Below are 22064 nucleotides of genomic sequence, written 5' to 3'. Positions count from 1 at the left end.
TTTTGAGTGCGAGGCGAGTGGTCCTCTGCTGGTGCGAAGCCCGAATGCTTCTTTGTAAACTCAGCAGTGATTTACTGAGACATTGATACTCGAGGTTCATCTCTAAAAAGGGAAAGTTGTAATGATGTTTGAGAGAGTGAACGCTTCCGAGGATGCCAGGTTCTCCGCTTTTTTTTTTGGGGGGGGGGGGGGGGGGGGGGGAGACAGCTGCAGGGGATGTTTGGAGTCAAGACGGCTTAACTGGCATCCCGACACTCTCAAGATGGCTTCAGGGATTAAGGGACTTTACGTTAAAGCCGGAGGAGAACTGCAGAGTGTGAAAACGGGTGAGAAGTCAAGTCGCGAGGCAAAAGCCTCGGGAGGGGGGGGGGGGCTGGCTGGGGCGCAGCGACTGGCAAATTTAATTTAAGACTTTCGAAAAAAAAAACTTTACAGCTAGTTAAAACGTTAAACCAATTTCACAAAAAGAGGCCGACAGACAGGACGAAGTGCAATCTGACCGTTTCAGTTTTCCTGACTTAAGGAAGCGGACGGCGCCTCACCTGATCCCCGCGCTTAAGGCCGACCTCGGCTGCCTTGCTCCCGGGCTCCACGGCGTCGAGGAAGATGCGGAAGCCCTTCTCCTGCCCCCCGAGGAGGCTGAAGGCCAGCGGCGAGTCCCTGGACGGCTTGGTCAGCGTCACCAGCCGCGGCTTGGCTTTGGCAGCGCACGCTATGTTTAACAGTCGGAGGTGGCCGCACATTTTCTGTGAAACAAACATACGAGACGGACATGAGGGAAGTGAAACACGTCGCCTGCATTTCGATCCATTCGAATGCCTCTGCGGGCTGATCCACTTACTTCTTTTTCCAGATTGTTTTCAAACTCTTCCAGGAAGTGAGTCATGGCCGAGTCGCCCTCGAAGTCGTTGAAGTGGTTGTTTACCCACAGCAAGACTACCCGTGTAACCTGGAGCAATCACATGATCGGCAAGGGTCAGCACACGGGTTCACTGCGGCCCGCGGTGTGTTCGAGGGCCTGCGTCAATGCGGGTAAAAGCAGTCGCAGGGCTCCCACGCGCGTACCTTGTCCCTGAGACTGGGGTCGTGGAACCACTCCAGGAGCTTCTTGCCCACGACCATGGGGCTGGAGAGGAACGTCCTGTAGGTCAGCAGGAAGTCCTCGATGTAGGTGGGGTCCACCACCGAGTGCTCCTCCACCAGGTGCATGGTGAGACGCTCCGATGTGCCCTGGGGTTTGACATCGCGGTGTTACTCTCGTTTGAAATGCAAAGGCCCCCCCTTTTGGAGCCCTTGAATTTGGAGGAAAGAAAAAGGGCGGATAGACTCGTCACCTTGATGACGATGTGTCCTTTCCGGGTGCCGGTGCGGTCCAGTTCACGGTGCTCCTTCACCATGACGATCTCGCCCTCCTCCTCGACCTTCTGCATGTTCTTCTCCACCTGGTTGAGGATGCAGCAGTAGTCCTGCTGGGCTATGCACACGAACTGGACGAGACCGGATGAAGCAAGAGTTAGAGGAAAAGTAGATGCACTTTGACACAGTAGCACGTAGTTTAAACATATGATATGACAATCCTGTGAATAAAAAAAACATATAAAAATTGAGTTCAAAGCAGATTGAAAATCAGATAAACAAAAAAAAAAATAGCCACTAAACTACAGTTCTTACATGAAAACACAGATTTCACTCCGTAAGGGCAACATTGGCTCAGCTCATGAGGATGAAAGTGCATTCAGTTATTTATTCCCATTAAACACATGATGCAATAAACGGGATGTTACTCTCTACTATTCTCTTTAGAAAAGGCGGTTTCTCACATTTAAGTGGATTTAATTTCCCAAAGTCTCCTGCAACTTACTGTCTGCATGGAGTGGGTCACAGTGGGAGTTAATAGGATAGAAAACAAAGCCTCGTGTCCTGCTTTTTACACCCAGACGCAGATGAAATGGACCTGCTAGCGCAGAGACCATGACACAGCCACAAGAGCCCACCTGGCAGTCGTCCACCTTTGTCTTCATCACGCCCTTCATGTATTCCTTCTCCATGGTTGGTGACACGCCAAAACTGTTCCCCATACACAGGATCTCTGCCCGGCCCTCGGGGTACGTCACCTCCACCGAACCGTTGAGGATCACCGACCACGAGTCCAGCTGCACACGGGACCACGTTAGAGAGAAATCAGACAACAGCTTACAAAATTAGATCGAAGTTCATTCTAGAAATATTACCAACAGCTGGTGTCCCTTAACGAGTCAAAGTTATTTATCAAAAAGAACCAACTTCAAGGGGACTGCTGCCCTAACAGATGGGTTCTCTGTTTCCCACCAGAATATTAGAGCTGCAAAGTAAAATAAAGCCAGAATACGAGAATCCAAGAAAGTAATACGTGCTTGGTTAAAAAAAGAAAAATCTAATTTATGGCCCTGTTGAGATATTCAATGAAAATAAATAAGTGTTTTTCTAATTGAACCACGACTCCTCGAGACATGTTTTGAGAGTATTGGAAAAACGACAGTGAAACCAGAGACAGCGAGATAATAAGTGATGGCTTCTCCGTTGCCGGAGGCATCTCGAGTACAGGTTCCCCCGCCATTCAGATTTAATAGAGCAGAAAAAAAACATTAAATAGAGGAAAGAGTCATCGGTGTGAACGGGCGAGACGATGGTTCTGTTCCCCCCCCGAGACAGGGCTGGTGTGTGCATGAACGTGCATGAACGTGCACCAACACGCACCTCCTCTCCGTCGTTGAGGACGATGGTGCCGGCGCGTTCGACCACCGCGAAAACCATGACGGCGCAGAGTTCCCTCCTCACTGACATGGTCATGTTGGCAAACGCTGGCAGTTGATGCATGAACTCCAGTAATTGCTCTGCGGGGGAGACGGGGGAGGAAGTTGTGAGATTGAGAAAAAAATCAAAAAACAAAAACAGAAAAACTCTGGAGAACCAGAGCGAAGGAGGAGGCGCGGCGCCCTCGGCACGCCGCCGTCGCCCCGGAGGCTGGAGCATCCAAACGGATCATCAACACAGAGAAAAGGCCTGCAGAGGAATCATTATCCGTCTACTCCGTCGGTATAAACCTCCGAGGCGAGCCAAGAATAACTGCTGACACTTCACTCGATGACCTCCCGGGGGAATTTAAGTGAGCTCACAAAGAAATGACCGATGCAGTCGAACAAAACCATTAGAATCAGAAACAAATGTCCAAATCACATTAACCAACAACAACAACATATTCATTTCGAGCCTGAACGAATGCCTTTAATATTGGGTGCAAATACTTTTCATATGTACTCATGGGTGCAACACATTCTGCAGCAGTCTTTACTGAGGTCTGAAGTGGGGAAAATCTACCAACCAGCACCAGCCCCCCCCCCCCCTCCCTCCCTCGATCAGTCTGCCGCTCTGGCTGACCTGTGCTTGGCACGGCAACAGCGCCGCGTGTGAAGCTGCGGAAGCTCTGAAAGTTTAATGTGCTGGGAGAGGTGAGGCGAGAGGATGTGCCGGAGTGACCTAGAAAAGCCTGCTGGCAAAGGGAGGGGTCTCTCCCGCGTGTGGGGGGTGAGGAGGGGGATAGTTTGCATTTACTCCTACATGCAGCTAAACACGCCTATCGTTAGGGCCGGATCGTAGCTCCAAGGGATATGATACTGAACGCCCCACGTGGGATTACTCTGAAGGCTACATCGTAAAGGAGGGCAGAAAAAGCAAAACTAGGCATCAGAAGAATGTGGATTCATTGTGACTGACTCAAAGGAGAAAGGAGGGTGGGGTGGGGGGGACAAGGAATACCGGCGCAGCCAGGAACGCTGCTTGTGCTTTTTAAGCATTTCTTTAAGCAGAACCAAACCCTCCTCAGAACTCTCAGGCTCGCACAGATCTGGTATTTTTGAACCCAAAATCTTAATCCGTGGAGAAAACTTGTGCCCCCACCTATGTCGTCGTCGGTCCGGTCCATGGGGTCCTTCTCCAGGCAGTCGCGCACGATGTCCCGGCTCATGAGGGGGTCGGACGCCCGCTCGATGTCCTCCTCGTCGTCGTCCTCCTCGGAGTCGACGGCGGTCTCCGGCAAGCCGCTCAGGTCCATGTCGCCCGGTTCGTTCTCTGTGGCCTGCGAGAGGAGAGAGGAGAGAGGGGAGTCGGTCACAAAGCTCAACAAGGTGGAGGAGGGGAGGGGGGGATGTTAAAAGGGTTAAAATGACAGCATCTGCCGACCACACCAGTCGGGGGGTGGTGGGGAAGCATAATCCGGAGGCACACAGACACACCGCTGGAATCATTCCACGGCACGAGCATCGGCTGCGACACGTTTTTTTCCACCAAAATAGAACAGGAGCCGGTGTAAAGATTTGACCCATTTAATGAAATGGATCATATTCAGTACGGCGTGAGTGAGACATGGCGTCAACAACAGTGCACACCGAGCACCGCTGTGCATAGTAACAGGCTAATTAACTCCCAACTTCCCTCTCAGCAAAAGCGCACCGCCTGCTGCCTGGAAGCCAGACCCTGTTCTTTGAAAGCAGAAGATGAAATAAAGTGCGGAGATGAGGGAAATTAAGCGAGACCAGGAGCGAGAGGAACGCAAATGACTTGTGAAGGAGCGCCAACCAGCCGAGTCCCTCTCCCGTCACCAGGGGGGACATTTCTATGAACGACAGGAGGGGGGTAGGCACATCGCTTTGGTTCACGCTCGCACAACGCGAACCCACCGCACGGGTCAAAACCACTGTGGCGTGAAAAAGAAAAGGTTAAAAAAAAAAAAAAAAACTCCTTACCTCAAGGTGGCGCCCGGCCCGGAGCTTCTTAAAGGAACGAGAAGAAAACGCCGCCTCGGCGAACGGCCCGCAGAAGCCCAGAGCCAGACGCATCTTCGCCTCCCAGAATGTCAGCCCGCTCTGAGAGCCTCACAGCTCAGCGCCCACCCCCCTCCCCCCCCCAACAGAAACCCTGTGTCATTTCCCCCTCAAACGCCACGTGCAAAAGGGCCCCCATCAATGATGCATGCCGGTGTCTGAGTGGTGGACACACCCTGGTGGGCGGGGGTCGCCGATCTGGTTGTACAAGTGTGGCCTTCACGGATTGAGCAAGGAGCGGTTTATTGTCATCATTGTTGCAAATTGATGGCACGAGTTGATGATAATTAGTTGTTAATAATCCACCTGATTCATCATTTCCCACTAAACGCGCTGCATGGAGAGATTTGGTTGCACCCAGAGCGGCAGCACGCTGCTTCCCCAAGATGCAGGTCGGCTATGTGTCTTTGTTTGTGCGCAGCGTGGCAGCTGTGCATCAAACACCCGTTAATGTGCAGTAAGCGTCACAAGTCAGGTGCCTTAAATATTTCATCGGGGCTATTCTTGGATCAATCCTTTCAAAGTTCTTTTGAAGGACCAATTTCATGATTTATTCAGATCCAAAACAGCGCGCGCCGTGTTGCCGGTGACGTGAGAGTGATGTGGAAGCCGAGGCTGAACTCCTCAAGGCTGCAATCTGCGCCCCTTTCTGCTTAGAAAGAAAATAAAAAAACAACAACTCTGCATTCTGAGACCTGCAGGAAGCAACCGTCTGGGGAAGCATGTTCACGTTTAATAGTTAATAGCTTTCTCCTGGTTGAATTGATCAGAACGGAAATCTTTTAATTGCTTCTTTTGTTTGACAGTCCAAAAACGGTACATTTGTGATCCAAAAGGGACCCAAAAAAAACGATCCACTTGTTCACAGTTAGTTGCAGATTCATTTTTCTAGCAGTTTGACTGGTGGTTTCAGCTGACGCAGACAAAAAGAGCCTTGTGAACCAGTGGTCCAAAAGACGTGACACAAGTGCAAGTAGATGACCACCGGCGTGCTGAGCGGAGCGGTTTGATCCCGCGTGACAAGAGGAAGCGATTTAGGATTTATATAAATATAGATGTGTAGCGCATAAAGACCGAGCAGCTGTTGCTACATACGATTCAAAGATGTCAAGATCCAGCCAAGAAGAAGAGAGATGAAGAGCAAACAGATGGCAGCGAGAGCAAGATCACAGGCCGTTTAAACCTGCTCCGCCACAAGCACACACGCACACACAGCGCAATTACTAATCTGCATTCAAACAACATGATCCAATGAGTCAAGGAGAGGTCCAGGGAACACAAATTGGTTGTGACTGACGCCCCCTTAGCAGTCACAAGTCCACTTACACGCACACAAATAGCCACACAGCAGGTGACAGGACAGGGAGCCAATGGGGTGGGCAGTGCGTGTTAAGAGGATTAGTTCGCAGGGACCGTCCACAGTCACGAGATGTTGTGTTGGTGTGTGTGTGTTGAGGTGAATCTTGTTTTTATTTACTGCTGGTGGGAGGTTAAAAATCGCTTGAATACATTTAAACGTCCTTTTGTCATTCTTACTGGTATACTACCTTAGTTGCATTCAATAAAACAAACACACAAAAAAAGAGGTGTATCTATATATTTATAGAGAGAGAGAGAGAGGCTACTGTTGCTCTCTGTCATATTGAAGCACTGAGAGAGCGGCTCATGGAGCTTCTCTTCACAGCTCCCTGGGAGTTCTGTACTTGTGCTTCGAGGTGACGAGAGGCGGAGCGGGAGTCAGGACGCAGGCCGGCCCACCTGCTCGCAGCCCCCCCCCCCCCCCCCCCCCCGCTGAGCAGGGACAGCATCCCATTAGTTTCTGCAAAGCGTCTGCGTTCACTCACAAATGCTCCCGTGCTGCTTAGTGAGAGGAGCCCGAGGTCACTTCACCAAGCTAAGAGGGGCTTTGTCTCAGTTGACTTAATGTAGCCAGAGATCAGGTGAGAATTGTTGCTATTGATTGGGTTTGAACCAGAAAGCAGGCCATTAAAAATCCCCTTATCAAAGAATGTCATTGGTTTTTGTTAGATGAGCCATCTGTAAAATAAATATAAACCCAGCAGCTAGTTAGCTTAATGTTAAAAAAGGGAATTGACTGCTACAACAGCCACCTGTAAAGCGTACCGATTCTAAAGTCAAGTGTGGAGTGCAATCGACTCAGACATTCAGAAACATCAAAGCGGCTGAAGAACGATATGTTTTTATACTGCACTATATGGGGGGGGGGGGGGGTCTACTGGGGGGGGTCTAACCCGCGCCTTACCTGATAAATGTCTGACAGGCTGCTGCTTCCAGAGTCGCTGGTGATACTACATCCTGAGTGGCTGGAGGAGACGTGGGTCCCCTGTGGGTGCAAGCCGTCGGCCAAGTGAAGTCTGCTGAAGTCCGCGGGGAGCTGCACGCACACACACACACACACACACACACACAACATACACACAGATGGTCAGTATCGCCCTCCCGCTGGTCACTCACGCTAACACGCATGCTGGCTGGCGGCCAAGCGGCTCGCTGTCCTCCATGCTGGATGGAGGAGGTAGCGGAGAGATCGTCACTGCCTGATTGCAGGAAAAGTTTGTGTTTTTTTGGTTTCTGCTGTTGCATGCGATTCATAAGCGGACTACAAAAAGAGTGATTTCCCCCTTTGATTCCAATGGGGACGTATTCTAAAAACGCTCTCTGTGAATGCAGCGAGGATTATCGTTGTCTTTATTCCACAACTGTGATTATACAACGCCAATGGGACAAAAAGGAACATTAATTAGTCCCACTGCAAGAACTTATTATCAAAGCAAAGATGATGTTAATTAAAATCATCCCACTTCAGTTTAACCCACAGTATAGGAGGGGTTTGAAAAAAGTCTCCTTGTCCTCACCTTCCGTCCATGTGTCAGTTTACTTGCATTACGTAAATGAACACCAGGCGGTATGGGGGGTGGGAGGGGGAGAGGGGGTCCTTCGAGGTAATTCATGGTGTATAAGTCACGTAGAGACGCGCGGTGATTAACCGTATCGTTAATGAGCCAACCCACTTCTCCATGGAGACGACCCCGGAATGTGAAGCAGATGAGGAGCGCCCTGATGGTCCTCAGACCCGGAAAATGAAGACGTCGGTAGAGACTCGGGTTTATTTGAGGAACATTCCGTGTAGGCGTTGGAGCTGAAACAACTCGAGTGGTGGCAGCTTCTTAAATATTCCTATAAATAACACTTTGTATCGGTTTACCATTTTTGTAAATTCAACATTTTGGGGATTTGGACGGTTAAAAACAAGGCCTTGGGCATTTACAGTATTTTAAGTTAGTAAGTTTTATAGACCAACTGACAATTAGTTAACTGACAACCTAATGGGCTTATGTCTAAAGTACATATTACCATGACGTTTATTTACAATCTGTAAGTGTATTAGTTTACATTTCATCACAACTTTATTCCAAATGTGCAAAGTATATAGTGTGTTCAAATGAAAAAACATCAAATATGACTAGAAAGCCACAGGGGTAAACCACAAATTTAACCAAATTGCATGAACTGGTTCATGGAGTCGATAGACCTGAATATTTTATGGCCAAATGTTTTATTTACCAACATATATCTGATCCTCAACAGGGAAGCTGATGAGAGCCGCTTTAAACTCCCCTTCTGGCTGCGGCAGATCAACAATATTACATTTTTTACACCTAAAATTCAAATATGATACAAACTAGGTTGCTTCATTCACCACGTGACATTAGAAGCGCATCTAAACATCTGCACAGCGAGAGCTTAACAGTATTTACATGCTGTATGATTTCAGAAAGTTGATAGTAAACAAGATTTGGGACACTATCCATTTTTAACGTTTTCTTCTAGAAGGTAAAAACATTCATAGAGGCCAGACTGCGTTTCTCTGCTTGTGGGTGTGATAATGGACACACTGTGCTGCTCAGTCGGTCTTCCAGCTCTTCTTCTGTGTTGTGCCAAAGGTAAAATGGTCTCCAGGGAACAGCGTGGGTGTCTCGTGCCGGAAAACAAACTGGGCTGCGATCGGCACAAATATTCAGCATCTGCTCTATGGGACATTTAGACATGGGGGAGCTTGGAGATGATGCTGTGGCACTGAATTGATCAGGCAGCGCCTCGCTAAGGTGTTTTTTGAGGGGAGCGTTCTAAAACAAGAGATGGTTCGACTACAACTGTGTCAAAGATTGCCATCACGTTTAATTATCCGGCTGGCTGCACTAACCCAAAGTGGTCGACCGGAGGACCAAGTCAGTCACAGACCACACCCCCCCACCCTCCCCCGACGCCCTGGGCTAATATTTCCCCTTCCCCTCGTCTGGTCGACTTCACTCTCGACGCCTCCAGCTGACTTCCACGTTGTTGTTATTATTATTATGACGTGCTGGGCATCATTGTGCAGCGCGACTGATCCCCTTTCTGTCTGTTTGGAGCTGCAGGGACGAAGCCGCATCACATTTCACGCTGATGACTTTTTCGGGAGATAAACAGATTATGGAGCAGAATATAACTCTGATGTAATACAAAACCCCAGCAGTGGAGTTATGTTGGAGCTTCGGGCAGGACCGTTTATGTCTATTACCTGATAGCTGTGGCAAGAGGAACATTTTTTTTTTTTATACTGTAGACAAAAGAATTGTCCAATGAGAATCATAGAAAATGCTTATAATTATTAAATTATTAACATGTTATTATTGTTGCACATTCAATGAATGGAAGTGCAGAATGTTGAATTCATTCAATAATCTCATTATTGAGAGTACAGGACCTCATGTGGAGTTTGTCAATTTGGCCTTGCAACCAGCCACTGGAGTGGTTTTCATCAATAATAAACCCACTGGTTTCCAAAATCAGCTATAAAGCCCCCCCAACCCCCAACAAACCCAAATAAACTACAAGCCACACCCCCAGGAAAGTGGGAGAGATAAAGGGAAGGCGGGACAGCGGGATGAAGGCAGCGGATAACACACACACTTAATCCTTTCTCTCCGCTCATTTAGGTCATCCGTCTGTCGGCCAATAAGCCGCGGTCCATTCGGCCCGTGAGCATGTGGTCCACTGACCTCCTCCGGCCCGACGGCATGCGAGAGACCCGGCAAAGACGGACACCATAGCTCATTGGGCCTTCCCCCCAAAAATCTGTGGTACGACGAATAGCGCGGCGCCGACCGCCCTCCCTCCCCAATCGATCCCCACAGAAGCGTTGCGTCCTAATGACTGTCCCACCTTGAACGCGCCGCGCCCCCACCCCCCCGTACGATTCGGCCGTCGCGGGAGGATTAAGCCTCGCCCCGGTGCTGGAGCCACGACACTCGGCTCGGCCTCCATGGGAGCAGATGTGGCTTAAATTACACACTGTAGACCTAATGACCTAGATTGGGCGGGAGCTCTCAATCTCTTTAGCGCCTGTGTGTGCTGGGGCTGAATCTGTGCTACGACACCAGGTCCAGTATTTTCAAAAATACAACCCTGCATTAAGTGGTCTACAAAAAACACTTGTTTTAAAGGTTAAAGTTGTTGGTTCAATAGTTTTAAATTATGGAGCAAAGCACAACGTGATTTTTCTTCCAGCAGCTACAGAAAACCCAACGACTCACGTGTGGCTTTGAACTTTCTTCTAATAAAATGGAGGTTTGCCAACTTCTGAGGGCTCAAAGACAGCATGCATGTCGCAGAGATTCTCCTGACCACGTGGCAGCTTCTCGCTTTCCTCAACCTCATGGATCAAGAGATTAAAGACCTTTTCGAAGGGGCGTCTGATTAAATGGGCCCTATGTGGGCTTTCCCCTCCCCAGTTTCAGCACCACACGAGAGGTGATGACTACCTACAACAAGGAACACAATCCATCCCACTATAGTGCTATTGCAATCATTACTATACTATTGAATACAAAAAGTAGGCTTCTCCTGCCTAAATAATGTGGGTAGGTGCAACAAATCTCAATAAAGTATGTCAATTGAATAAATGAAAACACATTTTTGTGGCACACTGAAAAGCTGATAAAATCTTATGGGCCCCTCAGTCTTTAGCAGGTAAGCATTATTTCAATGCACTATGTAAAGATAAAGAGCATTCATGGTCAAGTTATCACCAAAACATGAAGTCATGCACGTCCATAAAAAAACGTGGATAATCTAGATTAATTGTTCCACGACAGCGTGAGTCAATGTCTGTCTTCTCGCAGTAAAGATAAAATGCTGCTTTACGAGAGGAAATCACAGATCTCCAGAGGAAAGAGAAGCTCCCGAGGAATTACAGATAGTGGCAGCCAATGGTCATTGACCTCCAACAGTGATGTCATTACTGTAATAAGATCAGGTGGCTATTATTGACTCTAGTCCTGCAGAGTTTCCAGCAGGGCTGAATGAATATTTACACTAGCCTCCATTCATATGTAAAGAGCATGAGAAAATACCATTCTAACGAAGGGGCAGGAGAAGGAGATAAAGAGGGAAAACATCAACAATCAAGAGATTTTCCCAAAGAATGAAAACAAAAACATGTTTATTCCTTTCTACCCTGACTTCAGATTATGTAGCTAATTTACACAAAAGACATTTAACATATTATAAATCAAGTTCTTCTTTGTTTGATCTAGTAATAATGTTAATTTGCTTTTTTATAACCTGGTGTGTTTATGTTGTACTAAATTATGTTTTGGCTGTAGAAATTATATTTAATCCAAAAACAATTCAATTCAAATCAGAATCACTGCTTCGGTTAGATTCCTGAAGAGCCAGTCGAATCAATGTTGAAAGAGCTATTTCAATGTGGATGTTACTCATATTGCACAGTACATTTGAAAGACTATAGCTTATTACAGCCCAGACTTATAATGCTGATATCAAAGCAAAAGTACAGAGTTGTTATAAGAGAGTAGCCTTTGGCTACATGTCGAACATAAACACTAGATTGTGTAAAATACATTGAATTCTTTTACAATGATCATTTAAAGCTAAAAGGGTGTTTCATAAAAGCATCAGAAAGGTTCTTATAAGGCCACACCGCTGCACAAACTATGAGGAACAAGGATAAGATATATCACCAAACGACACCTCCATGACCATTATAGGAATATTAATGTGATTTTGCCCTCCACCCCCCCCCCCTTCCCATCAGTGTTCTGCGATCCAGAAACCGTCCATCAGTGAGATTTAAAGCCCTGCCTCGGTGAGTGTCTGTCTGTGTGTGAGTGATGCCTGCCACGCTGACAACCGATCAATCCGTTTACTGTTCAAGTGCAGATCAGCTGAGGCCTCCCGCCTCCAGCACCACGGACAGCGCCACCAGCTGCAGAGCCCGATCACCCCGGGGGGGTCAGACCAGAGCTTCAGCTGGGGAGGCGACACGAAAATATGCCCCAAAACGGATCATTTGGACGCGTTTGAAACGTGCTATTCTTTAACATTTATTCAATGACAGATTGGTTGTTAATCTCACCGACCTACAATCAAATAGCGCCGTCTCCGTGCGCCATAACGAGGGTAGACACAAACATGCGCGCGCGCGCCGTCAACCCATTGCGACTGCACTGTGTGCACGGGCGTCAACGAGTATTTCAAATGGTAATAAGTGACGTATTGAGCGGGACGCTGTACTCGTTTTACCTTCAGTCCAAATGCTCCACAACCTCTGGGCTTTACTACGAGAAGGTTCCCGTACGGTGGCCGAGAAGGTTCAGACAAATACAAAAGCAACAACACAACCGCAAACGCCACAACACAACACGAACGCCGCAACACGAAAATACAAAAGCCACATCACAACCGCAAATGCCACAACGCAACACGAACGCCGCAACGCAACGCGAAAGCGAAAACGGAAGTAGCTGCCCACGGGAGCGAGCGTATTTTGGAGGAACGCCCACGGGAGCGAGCGTATTTTGGAGGAACGGAGCTGGAGGATGGCAGATCGTTTAAGAAGTAAGTGAAACATGATTCCTTACTTTAACTGTAGCCGCAAGGAATCATGTTTCACTTACTTCTTAAACGATCTGGCATCCTCCAGCTCCGGTGTTACGTGCCTACTGGTTTTTGAACCTACTGGTTTGGCTACGCGTTTAGATGTTCTTAAGAGAGTAATCCTACTTGGGCAATGTGCTAGAAAACCTGACAGAACTATGTATTTCACGCTACGCCACCAAAAACCAGTTGTCTTGGCTCACCCTGAACCAAAAGATGTTCTTGCCACTGACGATTTGCAATTTCATGATAAGTAGTGAAATCAGTAGCGGCATTTGACAGCTCGGTTGGCCGACGGCGTAGCGCCGCCGTCTTATAAAGTTTTGCTATTTTGCTCGACTGCGAGTTCGAATCCAGGTTGTGGCGATCTTTTAATAAACGTATGTTCTTTTATTTATTTCTTTATACGTAGCAGTGATGAAGTGCTCACTTATACAATCATAACCGCTGCATTGGATATGGGATACATTTTGAACATTTTCAGAAATATGTTTGCGACTGTGTGACGGATCAGGTGACCGAGGCAGACAACATCTGCCGCTGTCGGGGCAAAACAAACACGCACGCGTAGCCAAACCAGTAGGTTCAAAAACCCAGTCGGCACGTAACACCGGAGCTGGAGGATGCCAGATCGTTTAAGAAGTAAGTGAAACATGATTCCTTGCGGCTACAGTTAAAGTAAGGAATCATGTTTCACTTACTTCTTAAACGATCTGCCATCCTCCAGCTCCGTTCCTCCAAAATACGCTCGCTCCCGTGGGCGTTCCTCCAAAATACGCTCGCTCCCGTGGGCAGCTACTTCCGTTTTCGCTTTCGCGTTGCGTTGCGGCGTTCGTGTTGCGTTGTGGCATTTGCGGTTGTGATGTGGCTTTTGTATTTTCGTGTTGCGGCGTTCGTGTTGTGTTGTGGCGTTTGCGGTTGTGTTGTTGCTTTTGTATTTGTCTGAACCTTCTCGGCCACCGTATTCCCGGCCTGCGGGATCAGCGCGGCGCTCAGGATCCAGGGCGCGTGAACGCGCGCGCGCGCTGAGTGACAGCGAGCACATGGCGGCCGCTCCGAGTACAACACGCCGACACGCACCGGAGGCTCGACGCGGACGCGCAGCGCTCACTCCTCTCGTCGATGGAAGTACGACGGCCTTCCATCATGCCGCCGGGGGGGGGTCATACCTCGCGGTTCGTAAACGAGAGAGTTAGGGCGAGACAGACAGGGAGGGAGGGACGGAGTGGGGGGGGGGGGGGGGGGGGGGGGGGTGCGCTGCACGTCGATCGGCTACTCACCGGGCTTCTCTCCGGCGGGTTGGGTACTCCATTGCTGTCTGGTGCTGCTAATGGTTTCATAATGAATTAATGTTCACCGGGGTGAAATCTAACATCCCGGACGTGCTCTACGCTACGCGCCCCCCCCCCCCCCCCCGCGACCCGACCCTCGGCTGCACCGGCTCTCTGGAAGGAGGCGGCGGCTCGGCGCTTCTGGGAGTATCCGCTGCCTTTTGCCCCGATAAGTCTCTCCAACAGCGGCTTCTGCGTTTATTCCAGTCCCCCCCCCTCCCACCCCTCCTGCTGCTTGCCACGGAAATATCTTAAAACCACAGAGGGGGGGGGGGGGGGGGACCAAATATCCTTTTATCCAAGCGGAGACGAGCGAACTTCTCTCCTTCCCCTCTCTCCCGACAATCACATCTCCAGCGACGCGCCGATTATGAAGCGGAAAAAAGGAATAAAAAAACAAAAAAAGATGTGAAAAATGGCTGACAACACTTTCCCTCACGTTTGTTGCTCCCTCTCTCCCCTCCCGAAAGTAAAGAGCTACACACACAGTGACGCGCGTACCCAAACGCCTCTATGCACCATTACGTTGTTTGACGGAGACGCCCGCAGCCTCCACCGAGCTACTGTACGTTAAAGCCAGCGGTTTGTTTGGAACGTGTGTATGTGTGTCACGGGTGGAGGAGGGGGAGGAGGAGGGGGAGGAGGAGGAGGAGGAGGAGGGGATAAGGACCTCCTCCCTGCCAGACAGTGGTGTTGTAAGAGCAGCCATGGCTGTGCCCCCGTGGAGGTCTCACAACACCCCCCCTCCCCAGAGCAGATATATACGAAAGTGTAGAGGCGATGCGAGGTGACACAGGAGAGCACAGCGTCGGGTTGGATGAGCGAGGTAGAAGGGTGGATGAGGCGATGGAGGGAGGAGTGGAGAGCACGGTGCTCGTAATGCCATTATCACGCTCGCTTCGGCACAAGAGCCGGTTGGCATGGTAACGGAGTGAAGGAGAGCCATTTCCTGGGCGGGGGAGACAGCAGCACTTCCTCTTGAGAGGGTGAGTAAAGCAGGCAGACGAACAGGAAGCAGGGACGACGTGAAAAGGAGTGAAAGAGCTAAAAAATTAAATAAATAAAAACATTCCATGTGAACACATGAGGCTGCCAGCAGTGACGTCACTCTGTCACTCAGCAGGAATAGCCATGGCAACTGGGTGAGCACCCTCCGCCACGCACACCCCCTACACACCCCTCTGGGGCTTTCAGTTGCTGTGGCAACGGCAGCAGCGACACAAGGCAAAATGGAGGAGGGGTGTGTGTGTGTGTGTGTGTGTGTGTGTGTGTGTGTGTGTGTGTGTGTGTGTGTGTGAAAAGGGGAAGAGACAGCAGAAGTGGCAATAGACTTCCACTTCACCTTCACGCAGCTGTAGTACAATGAGCAGCAGCATCACCAACAAACAAACAAACACACATCACTGCTTTGTGAAGGGAGGAAGTGTGTGTGTGTGTGTGTGTGTGTTCGTTCTCAGGTGGCAGTCCATGCCTCCAGAGACCCTGGATATTGGATCCGTAGCCGGTCCCCTATATGAAGGTCCCCTGACAGACTGAGATATGAGGATAGCACTTTAAACGACTAAAGGACGTCCTGGGGAACAATGGGAGGGGTGTGTGTGTGTGTGTGCGTGGGGGGGGGGGGGTTTAAAGGCCAAACAAGGCAATAAAAATGAGGTGTCGCAATTCATATCCTCATGGCAAAAATTAATGAAAAAAATTGACAAATTAAAGCAGTTCACAGACACAAAGGACTCGATACAAGCAACCAGAGAGGCCATCATTTACACATTGGCTTCATCCAGAAGTTTTACACCTCAAGAAATCAGGTTAAAATTGTGTAAAAGAAAAACTAACGACTCCCACAAATAACAAAAAATATTAGCTAATCCAAAAACTATTAAAGCATTTTTCTTGACGTACTTTCTTTTTGTTACAGGACAGACAAAGCCTAGAAAGCAGCGTACTGATTGCTGATTTTGGAGCTGCTCCAGTCAGAGTAATGGGGGGTGGGGGGGGAGCTGAAGAACCGGTATGACATCACCTCTCCTCCCCCAAGCCATGATGTAATGCATCACAGAAAAACAAAACAAAAAAGGAGCTCAGGTGCTTTGCTGGGGCCAGCCCGGTCATTAACATCTCCAACCATCACCAGAGGGGGAGGAGAGCAGCAGCATCATTACATCACCGCGGCAACGGGGTCGGGTCTGGGGAATATCAGACCTTCCTGGCCAACCCCGCTCATTTTAAAGCGTTCTAGGAACAAACAGGCCAATGAATCTTCCTGTTTTAAATGTAAAAGGAGGGAGGCGGGAGAGCATCGATCTCAGAGCATCGTGACAGTGATGTGAAAAACGCACTCGAGAAAGACATTAACGCACTGGTGCTCAATGGCAGTGTGTGCTAAACGCATGAGGTGGAGGAGGGGGGGGGGGGCGGAGCCTCATCTGCCGTTTGTAAACAGGCTGTGAACCCGGCTGCTGCTTGATGAGGGAGGCCGTGTGATGGTGTTTTGCTAGCTGATGCGTAGCATTAGAGCCATAAAAAGCTCATTACACTGCTGCATGACAGTATCATGTGACACACACACACACACATCATGCATAGCCAAATCAGTCACCTACCTCCCTTACTTTCCAAAATTCAACTCTTTGTAATTTTCGTTAAGAAATCAATGTCTGAGGAATCTGCTGATGTTCAACCGGCAAAGCGAGATGAGGTGTTACTGAATTCAAATGAGGACACAGCTCAGATAAAAACAGCCCTTCAGCATCGTAAAGGATGTAAAAAGAAATCATCGTTCAGACACACACAAAAAAAAACCATCCTAAAAACCAGCAAAACAAGGCAACAAATGTGGCCACATGAGGACTGCGTGTCCAGGGTTCAGCTCCTGTGTCCCTGGACCTCAATGTGCTTCTTACCCCATTTGGTCTCCACTAGAGAAGGTGAATTATTTGCCGGCAGAACTGGAAATGCTTCAGATTTCATTTCTCTTTCACCAAAACATCAACTCAACTCAACCAAGTGCATTTTCAAATTGCCCAGTTGCAAAATCCGGGTTAAAATGATTTATTGTTAAATTGAACTTTGGATTTGCCATTTCTTCCTTTTCTACAGGTAAACTACTGTAATAAAACACTAGTTTATTTCTTTGTGGACCTCCAGCCGACGGACAATTCTGCCCCGCAGCAACAGCAGGATATCAAGGAAGCCAGAAAAAAATAAATAACACTATGCACAAAAGCATTTAGGAAAAAAACAGAAACACTAAACCACCCGGCCCTGCATTAGAGGAGCAGGAAACTTCCACAGAACACATGACTTATAGACACACTCTGGCTATTATGGGATCAAACTCCACACACGGTGATTCATTAATCGCTGTCTTATTGACTGAACGTGTAAACCAACAGTGGAGGAAACGCAGCGCTCCTGAGTGCCTTAATCCTTCAAGTCGGTCCCATCACGACGACTCTAAATAGCATTGTTAGAACCAGAGAGATCATCCAATAAAGACGCCGCGATTTCAGCCCGAGGGATTTTTTTTTTCATCTATCAAGTCGCTCGAAAAAAATAATTTGACAGTGTAAAAAAAGAAAAGAAATAAAAACAGGCAGGCAGACGCGCGTTCTAAAAGATTACACGTGCAGCTTCGCAGGAGGCAAAACATCTGTCGGGCCCGCGCGGCCTGCTGCAAAGTGCATCAATCACAAGAGGAAAAACCGGGGGAAAAAAAGGCGCTCTTGGAGGATAAGTGACAAACGGAGGTGGTTGGCGAGCAAGGGGAGAAGTTGATGAGAAACTAGAGGTTTCCGGTGAAGGTTATTGACTCACCGTGGAAGGTAATTAACTTTGAAGTGTTTAAGTGTGCAGTGGAGGAGACAACGGAGCGCTAACCGTTAGCATCAGCATGCTTCCCCACCAAGACGAACATTTGCACCTCGACGTCCAAAAGAGCCACGGCGAACCGATGGGATCATCAAGGTTGCAATCAGTCGTGAAGTAATGCATGAAAATATGTCGCAGGTTTAAATGTTTTTAACCCTTCGGTGAAGCGTAGGAATGCAGATGTGCGTCTGTTGAACCTGCAGCGATGCACCGAGCAGCTCAAACAGACTGCTGAAGGACATTTTCAGCATATTTACATGACAAACAACAAAGAGCACTCGGTTATCCTCGCCACGCAGGCTCATTACAGCGGACCTAAATGTCACCTGTCAAGCCTTTTGAAAATAACTTCATACATTTAAAAAAAAAAAGGTCTTTTGAATGTCAAAAGTGACGTGAAAAGCAAACCAAATGTCAGCGAGCGTGTTCTCCATCAGCGCCTGTGAACCAGCGGCTCGTTTCTCTTCATTTCTTATAGAGTACAAACGCTACCAAAAATACCTGTTCTATTTCTGTCGAGGTTGCACGTTTGGCTATTAATAACCAGAACCACAGATCTGCAACGGGACGACAACAACTATTATATTTATTGTTATGGAGAAAAGAATACGACCCCTTGTTTTTATGCTAGCCGTGTTTGACCGTCCTCAACGGATTTCCGGCTTCTGTGCTGCAAATCTGCAGCTGAAACAAATAATCCATTTGTGGAGAGACGGGAAATTTGATCCCAAAGTATTCATAGGCAATTCTGACAGATGAATGAATACAAAAAAGAAAGCTGCAGCCCTAAGGAAACCTCACAAAGAATGAGGCAGCAGGCAAAAAAGCTCTAAAGTGTACAGTGAAGCTTCCTTCCATCCCCACGATGTCGTCACAAAGGACCTGTGCTTCTGCTCTGTTCTCTCTGCCACTTCTCAGCAGGTCTGACCTGCCAGACGCCTTGATCTCAGATCCCATCCACCCCCCCCCCCGATGAAATCAAACCCTACTGGGCAGCATAACAGGCAGATTCCTCTTTAAACAGCTGTGTGATGTTTGGGTAAACGTCATAATCAAACACTTTAAAGTCCCCATCAGTAGATCACCTCTGCGGGGGGGGGGGGGGGGGGGGGCGCGCAAGGCAGTGCCATCATCAAGCACGTCAGCAGGGAAAAATGATGGCCCTCAATCAGCTTAATTGTGGCCCATTATCTCGGTTTACAGGCCCATAAGATGTTTATCGCTCCTCCTGTCATCACCGGCGACGTGACGAGGTCCATTCTCAGCCAAGCACGTTCCTTCTTCAGATCAAAACCAAGACTATGCGTGTGGAAGGAGAAGGAAGAGGTCCCCCCCACCCCCTCCCTCAACGTTAGCAAAACGTGAAAGGTATTTATTTATTTATTTATTTAATCTACAGATACAGTGACAAGAAGCAGATAAAACCGCCAGCAGCAACACAAACACAGACAGCTAGGACACACAAACACACACACACACAAATCTATATATAGAAAACAAAAAACAACATTGCCGAGTGATACGGTACCTGAGGTTTATTGCATCCCTGGGAGGCAGGTTAAGGGAGGAAGCCATGGAAAGAAGCAGAGGAGATGAAAGTTATCAAACATGCCACTTGTCAGTCGAGGCTTTGTGTGAAACCAGCAGCTGGAAGCTGCAGCGTCGTGTTAAAAAATGCAGCGTTTGGCACCACACACACACACACACACACACACACACACAGCAAAAGTGTGACAACTTCAAACGCCCTTCATGCCCGATAAGAATAAACCCTTTAATGAATCACTTCTAACCCGTTCAGTGTTAAAACAAAAGGTGTTGAGACCGAGAATAATCATCATATCAACCGTTGTTCTGGGGAAAACTCAACTTTGTTAATGCCAAGGACAGCTGTGTGCATTATTATTACACACACACACCCAACGAGCCTGCCTGCAGATTACAGAATAGATCACTTTAACTTCAGAACCTCCTCATTACCACTGCAGGACATGTTTGACCTCTAAATGGACAATAGGACTCCAATTATAAAGAGGCTATGTGGAATTGTTTAAAAACCATTCCAGTCTTGTGAATCAACGTTGAAACCGTCGGCTCGTCGCCTCAAAGCGCATGTGAGCGAGGCTACCAGGAGGAGCTACAAAGTTAGCCGGTTTCTACATGAAAACAAATTGCATGAAATTGATTAAACGAACGTAAACGAGATTCGGTTTTTCCAAAAGATTTCTTTGAATTAAAGCACGCACAAAAAGCAGGCAATAGCAGGTGGCAAGGTGAGCTTTCTCATTTGGAAGAAATGAAATCAAGTTAATAGTGTACACTTCTGTGATTGCTTGCAGACAGAAGAAGAGATGGATGCGTTAAACTGGAGGCTGCAGCATGGTAGCGCGTGTAGTATGGCCATAAAAAAATAAATGAAAGGAAGTGTTATGTTTGTACGCTCCTTTATTGGGAGGGAATAATCTGATCCAGAATGAAAATGTTAATTAGTGAGCTTTATAGGCGCTAGAAGGGCTGAGTCCGTGGCCTTTGGACTCAACAAGGCCGGCTACTTTCTACCGTTTCATATTTTAGGTGAAACCAAACTAACAAGCTGCTGGCTGGAGCCTCAGCATTGAACAGACCGCTGAGTCATTCTTCATCTAAGAACCAGTGCAAGTTCCTTTTAAAGTGAACAAGTTTAAACCACCGGCAGAACAAATGCATTAGCCCTAATAACAGATACGCTAAAGAACAAAAATGATTTCATTATATTAACATGGTCTCCGATGCAGAAATGTAACTTTCTCCATCGACACAAACACTCCTCCTCATGTGGAATAACTCACTTCCCTTAAAACAGTCAGAAGATGAGGGAGCAATGTCAGTGTCAAGGGCGCTGCAGCAGAGCACGCGGCTGCTGACGGACGCTCGGGCTTTTGAGGGGATTAAACGTGACCTTCTGACTACGGGGCCCTTTGGTTGGTTGGAGGAAAAAAAAAAGGGTAAAAGGAGTATTGATTGGCCGACTCCTGCTGCTCGCATAATTATAGAACAGCCGCTTGGCGCCTTCGAGTCAACCCCCGTCGGCTCGGACAGTTCGGGGCGTCTGGGGTGGGGCAGGAGGACACAGAGAGGAGGAGAGATGGAGGACAAAGGATGAAGGAGATGTGAGAAATAATCATCATTTTCTGGTTGATAAAATCAGGAGTTTGGCGTTCAGCAAACATGAGGCCGGCCGCATCAAACTGAGTGACAGCACAAAGATATAAAAGGGACTGACTGAGTGAGAGATAAAGGGTGTGTGTGTGTGTGTGTGTGTGTGTGTGTTCCAGGACAACATGGCTGTTTATATTAGAGGAGGAGATTATTACGTGCAAAATGGAGAGCGTTTGAAAAAAATGGAGATTCGGAGCGTGTACAAGGTGGAATATAGAAACCTCAAGTGTGTGTGTGTGTGTGTGTGTGTGTGTGTGTGTGTAAGGGAGCGAGAGAAAGCGTGACGCTGGACGTGGCGGGTGAGCATTCTGAAGGCACCCGAGTGTTAACCCGCCGCTGCGAGCGCACAGGAGACGAGGGTGGAATCATAAACGCCGTCCTCTTTCACGGCCCCGATTCATCCGGCGCACATCTGCAGGAACAGAAACGTACTTTACAGAATCCAAAACCTTTTTTTTTTTTTAGACGCCCAGTGGAGGCTAAATGACACATTTAAGTTTGCGGGGACAGCCCAGAGTTCCTTTCCAGGTGTTTTGAAATGCGAGCTTCAGTTAAATCTGGAATATCGGAGACCAGAGGAGGGAAACAATACCAAAGAGCGGTGTCTTGAGTCATACTTTGAATCAAAATGTTTCAGTGTTTAGGAGATAGGAGAGAACTTCATGCATCAGAGGTGAAGCCAGAACCGCCGCCCCGGTCACCAGAGGCCAGAGTGAAGAGAAGAGGGGGAAACCTCTGCATGTGATCGTATGTGAGATCGTCTGCTCGGCCTGAATCGATTCCAAACGATTAACTGGACGGAGACGAGTGAAAACAAAACACGTCTTCATTCATCTCAGAACGT

General features: G+C 48.1%; 1 protein-coding gene across 13 annotated transcripts in view; it reads right to left on the bottom strand.

The window, feature by feature from the left end:
- Nucleotides 1–22064, bottom strand: part of rapgef2b (Rap guanine nucleotide exchange factor 2b) — a 68188-nt gene that overhangs the window by 11806 nt on the left and 34318 nt on the right. For 6 of the 13 annotated variants that reach the window (XR_009947816.1, XM_062560480.1, XM_062560484.1 and 3 more), the window contains 9 exons: nt 19551–19568; nt 7123–7254; nt 3937–4114; nt 2737–2873; nt 1995–2153; nt 1335–1487; nt 1066–1230; nt 842–949; nt 543–746 (listed from right to left, as the gene is read on the bottom strand). Coding sequence is in view for 12 of the 13 variants with exons in the window: in XM_062560480.1 (XP_062416464.1) it covers nt 543–746; nt 842–949; nt 1066–1230; nt 1335–1487; nt 1995–2153; nt 2737–2873; nt 3937–4114; nt 7123–7254; nt 19551–19568 (1254 nt within the window). In the remaining variant the exon portion in view is untranslated. Of the gene's footprint in view, nt 1–542; nt 747–841; nt 950–1065; nt 1231–1334; nt 1488–1994; nt 2154–2736; nt 2874–3936; nt 4115–7122; nt 7255–14101; nt 14233–19550; nt 19569–22064 lie in introns of those variants that run through there. The other 7 variants (XM_037459725.2, XM_037459726.2, XM_062560482.1 and 4 more) reach the window with 5 other exon arrangements.

Source organism: Pungitius pungitius, chromosome 2 (genome assembly GCF_949316345.1).
Source record: "Pungitius pungitius chromosome 2, fPunPun2.1, whole genome shotgun sequence".
NCBI lineage: Eukaryota > Metazoa > Chordata > Actinopteri > Perciformes > Gasterosteidae > Pungitius > Pungitius pungitius.
This window is presented reverse-complemented; position numbering and strand designations above follow the sequence as displayed.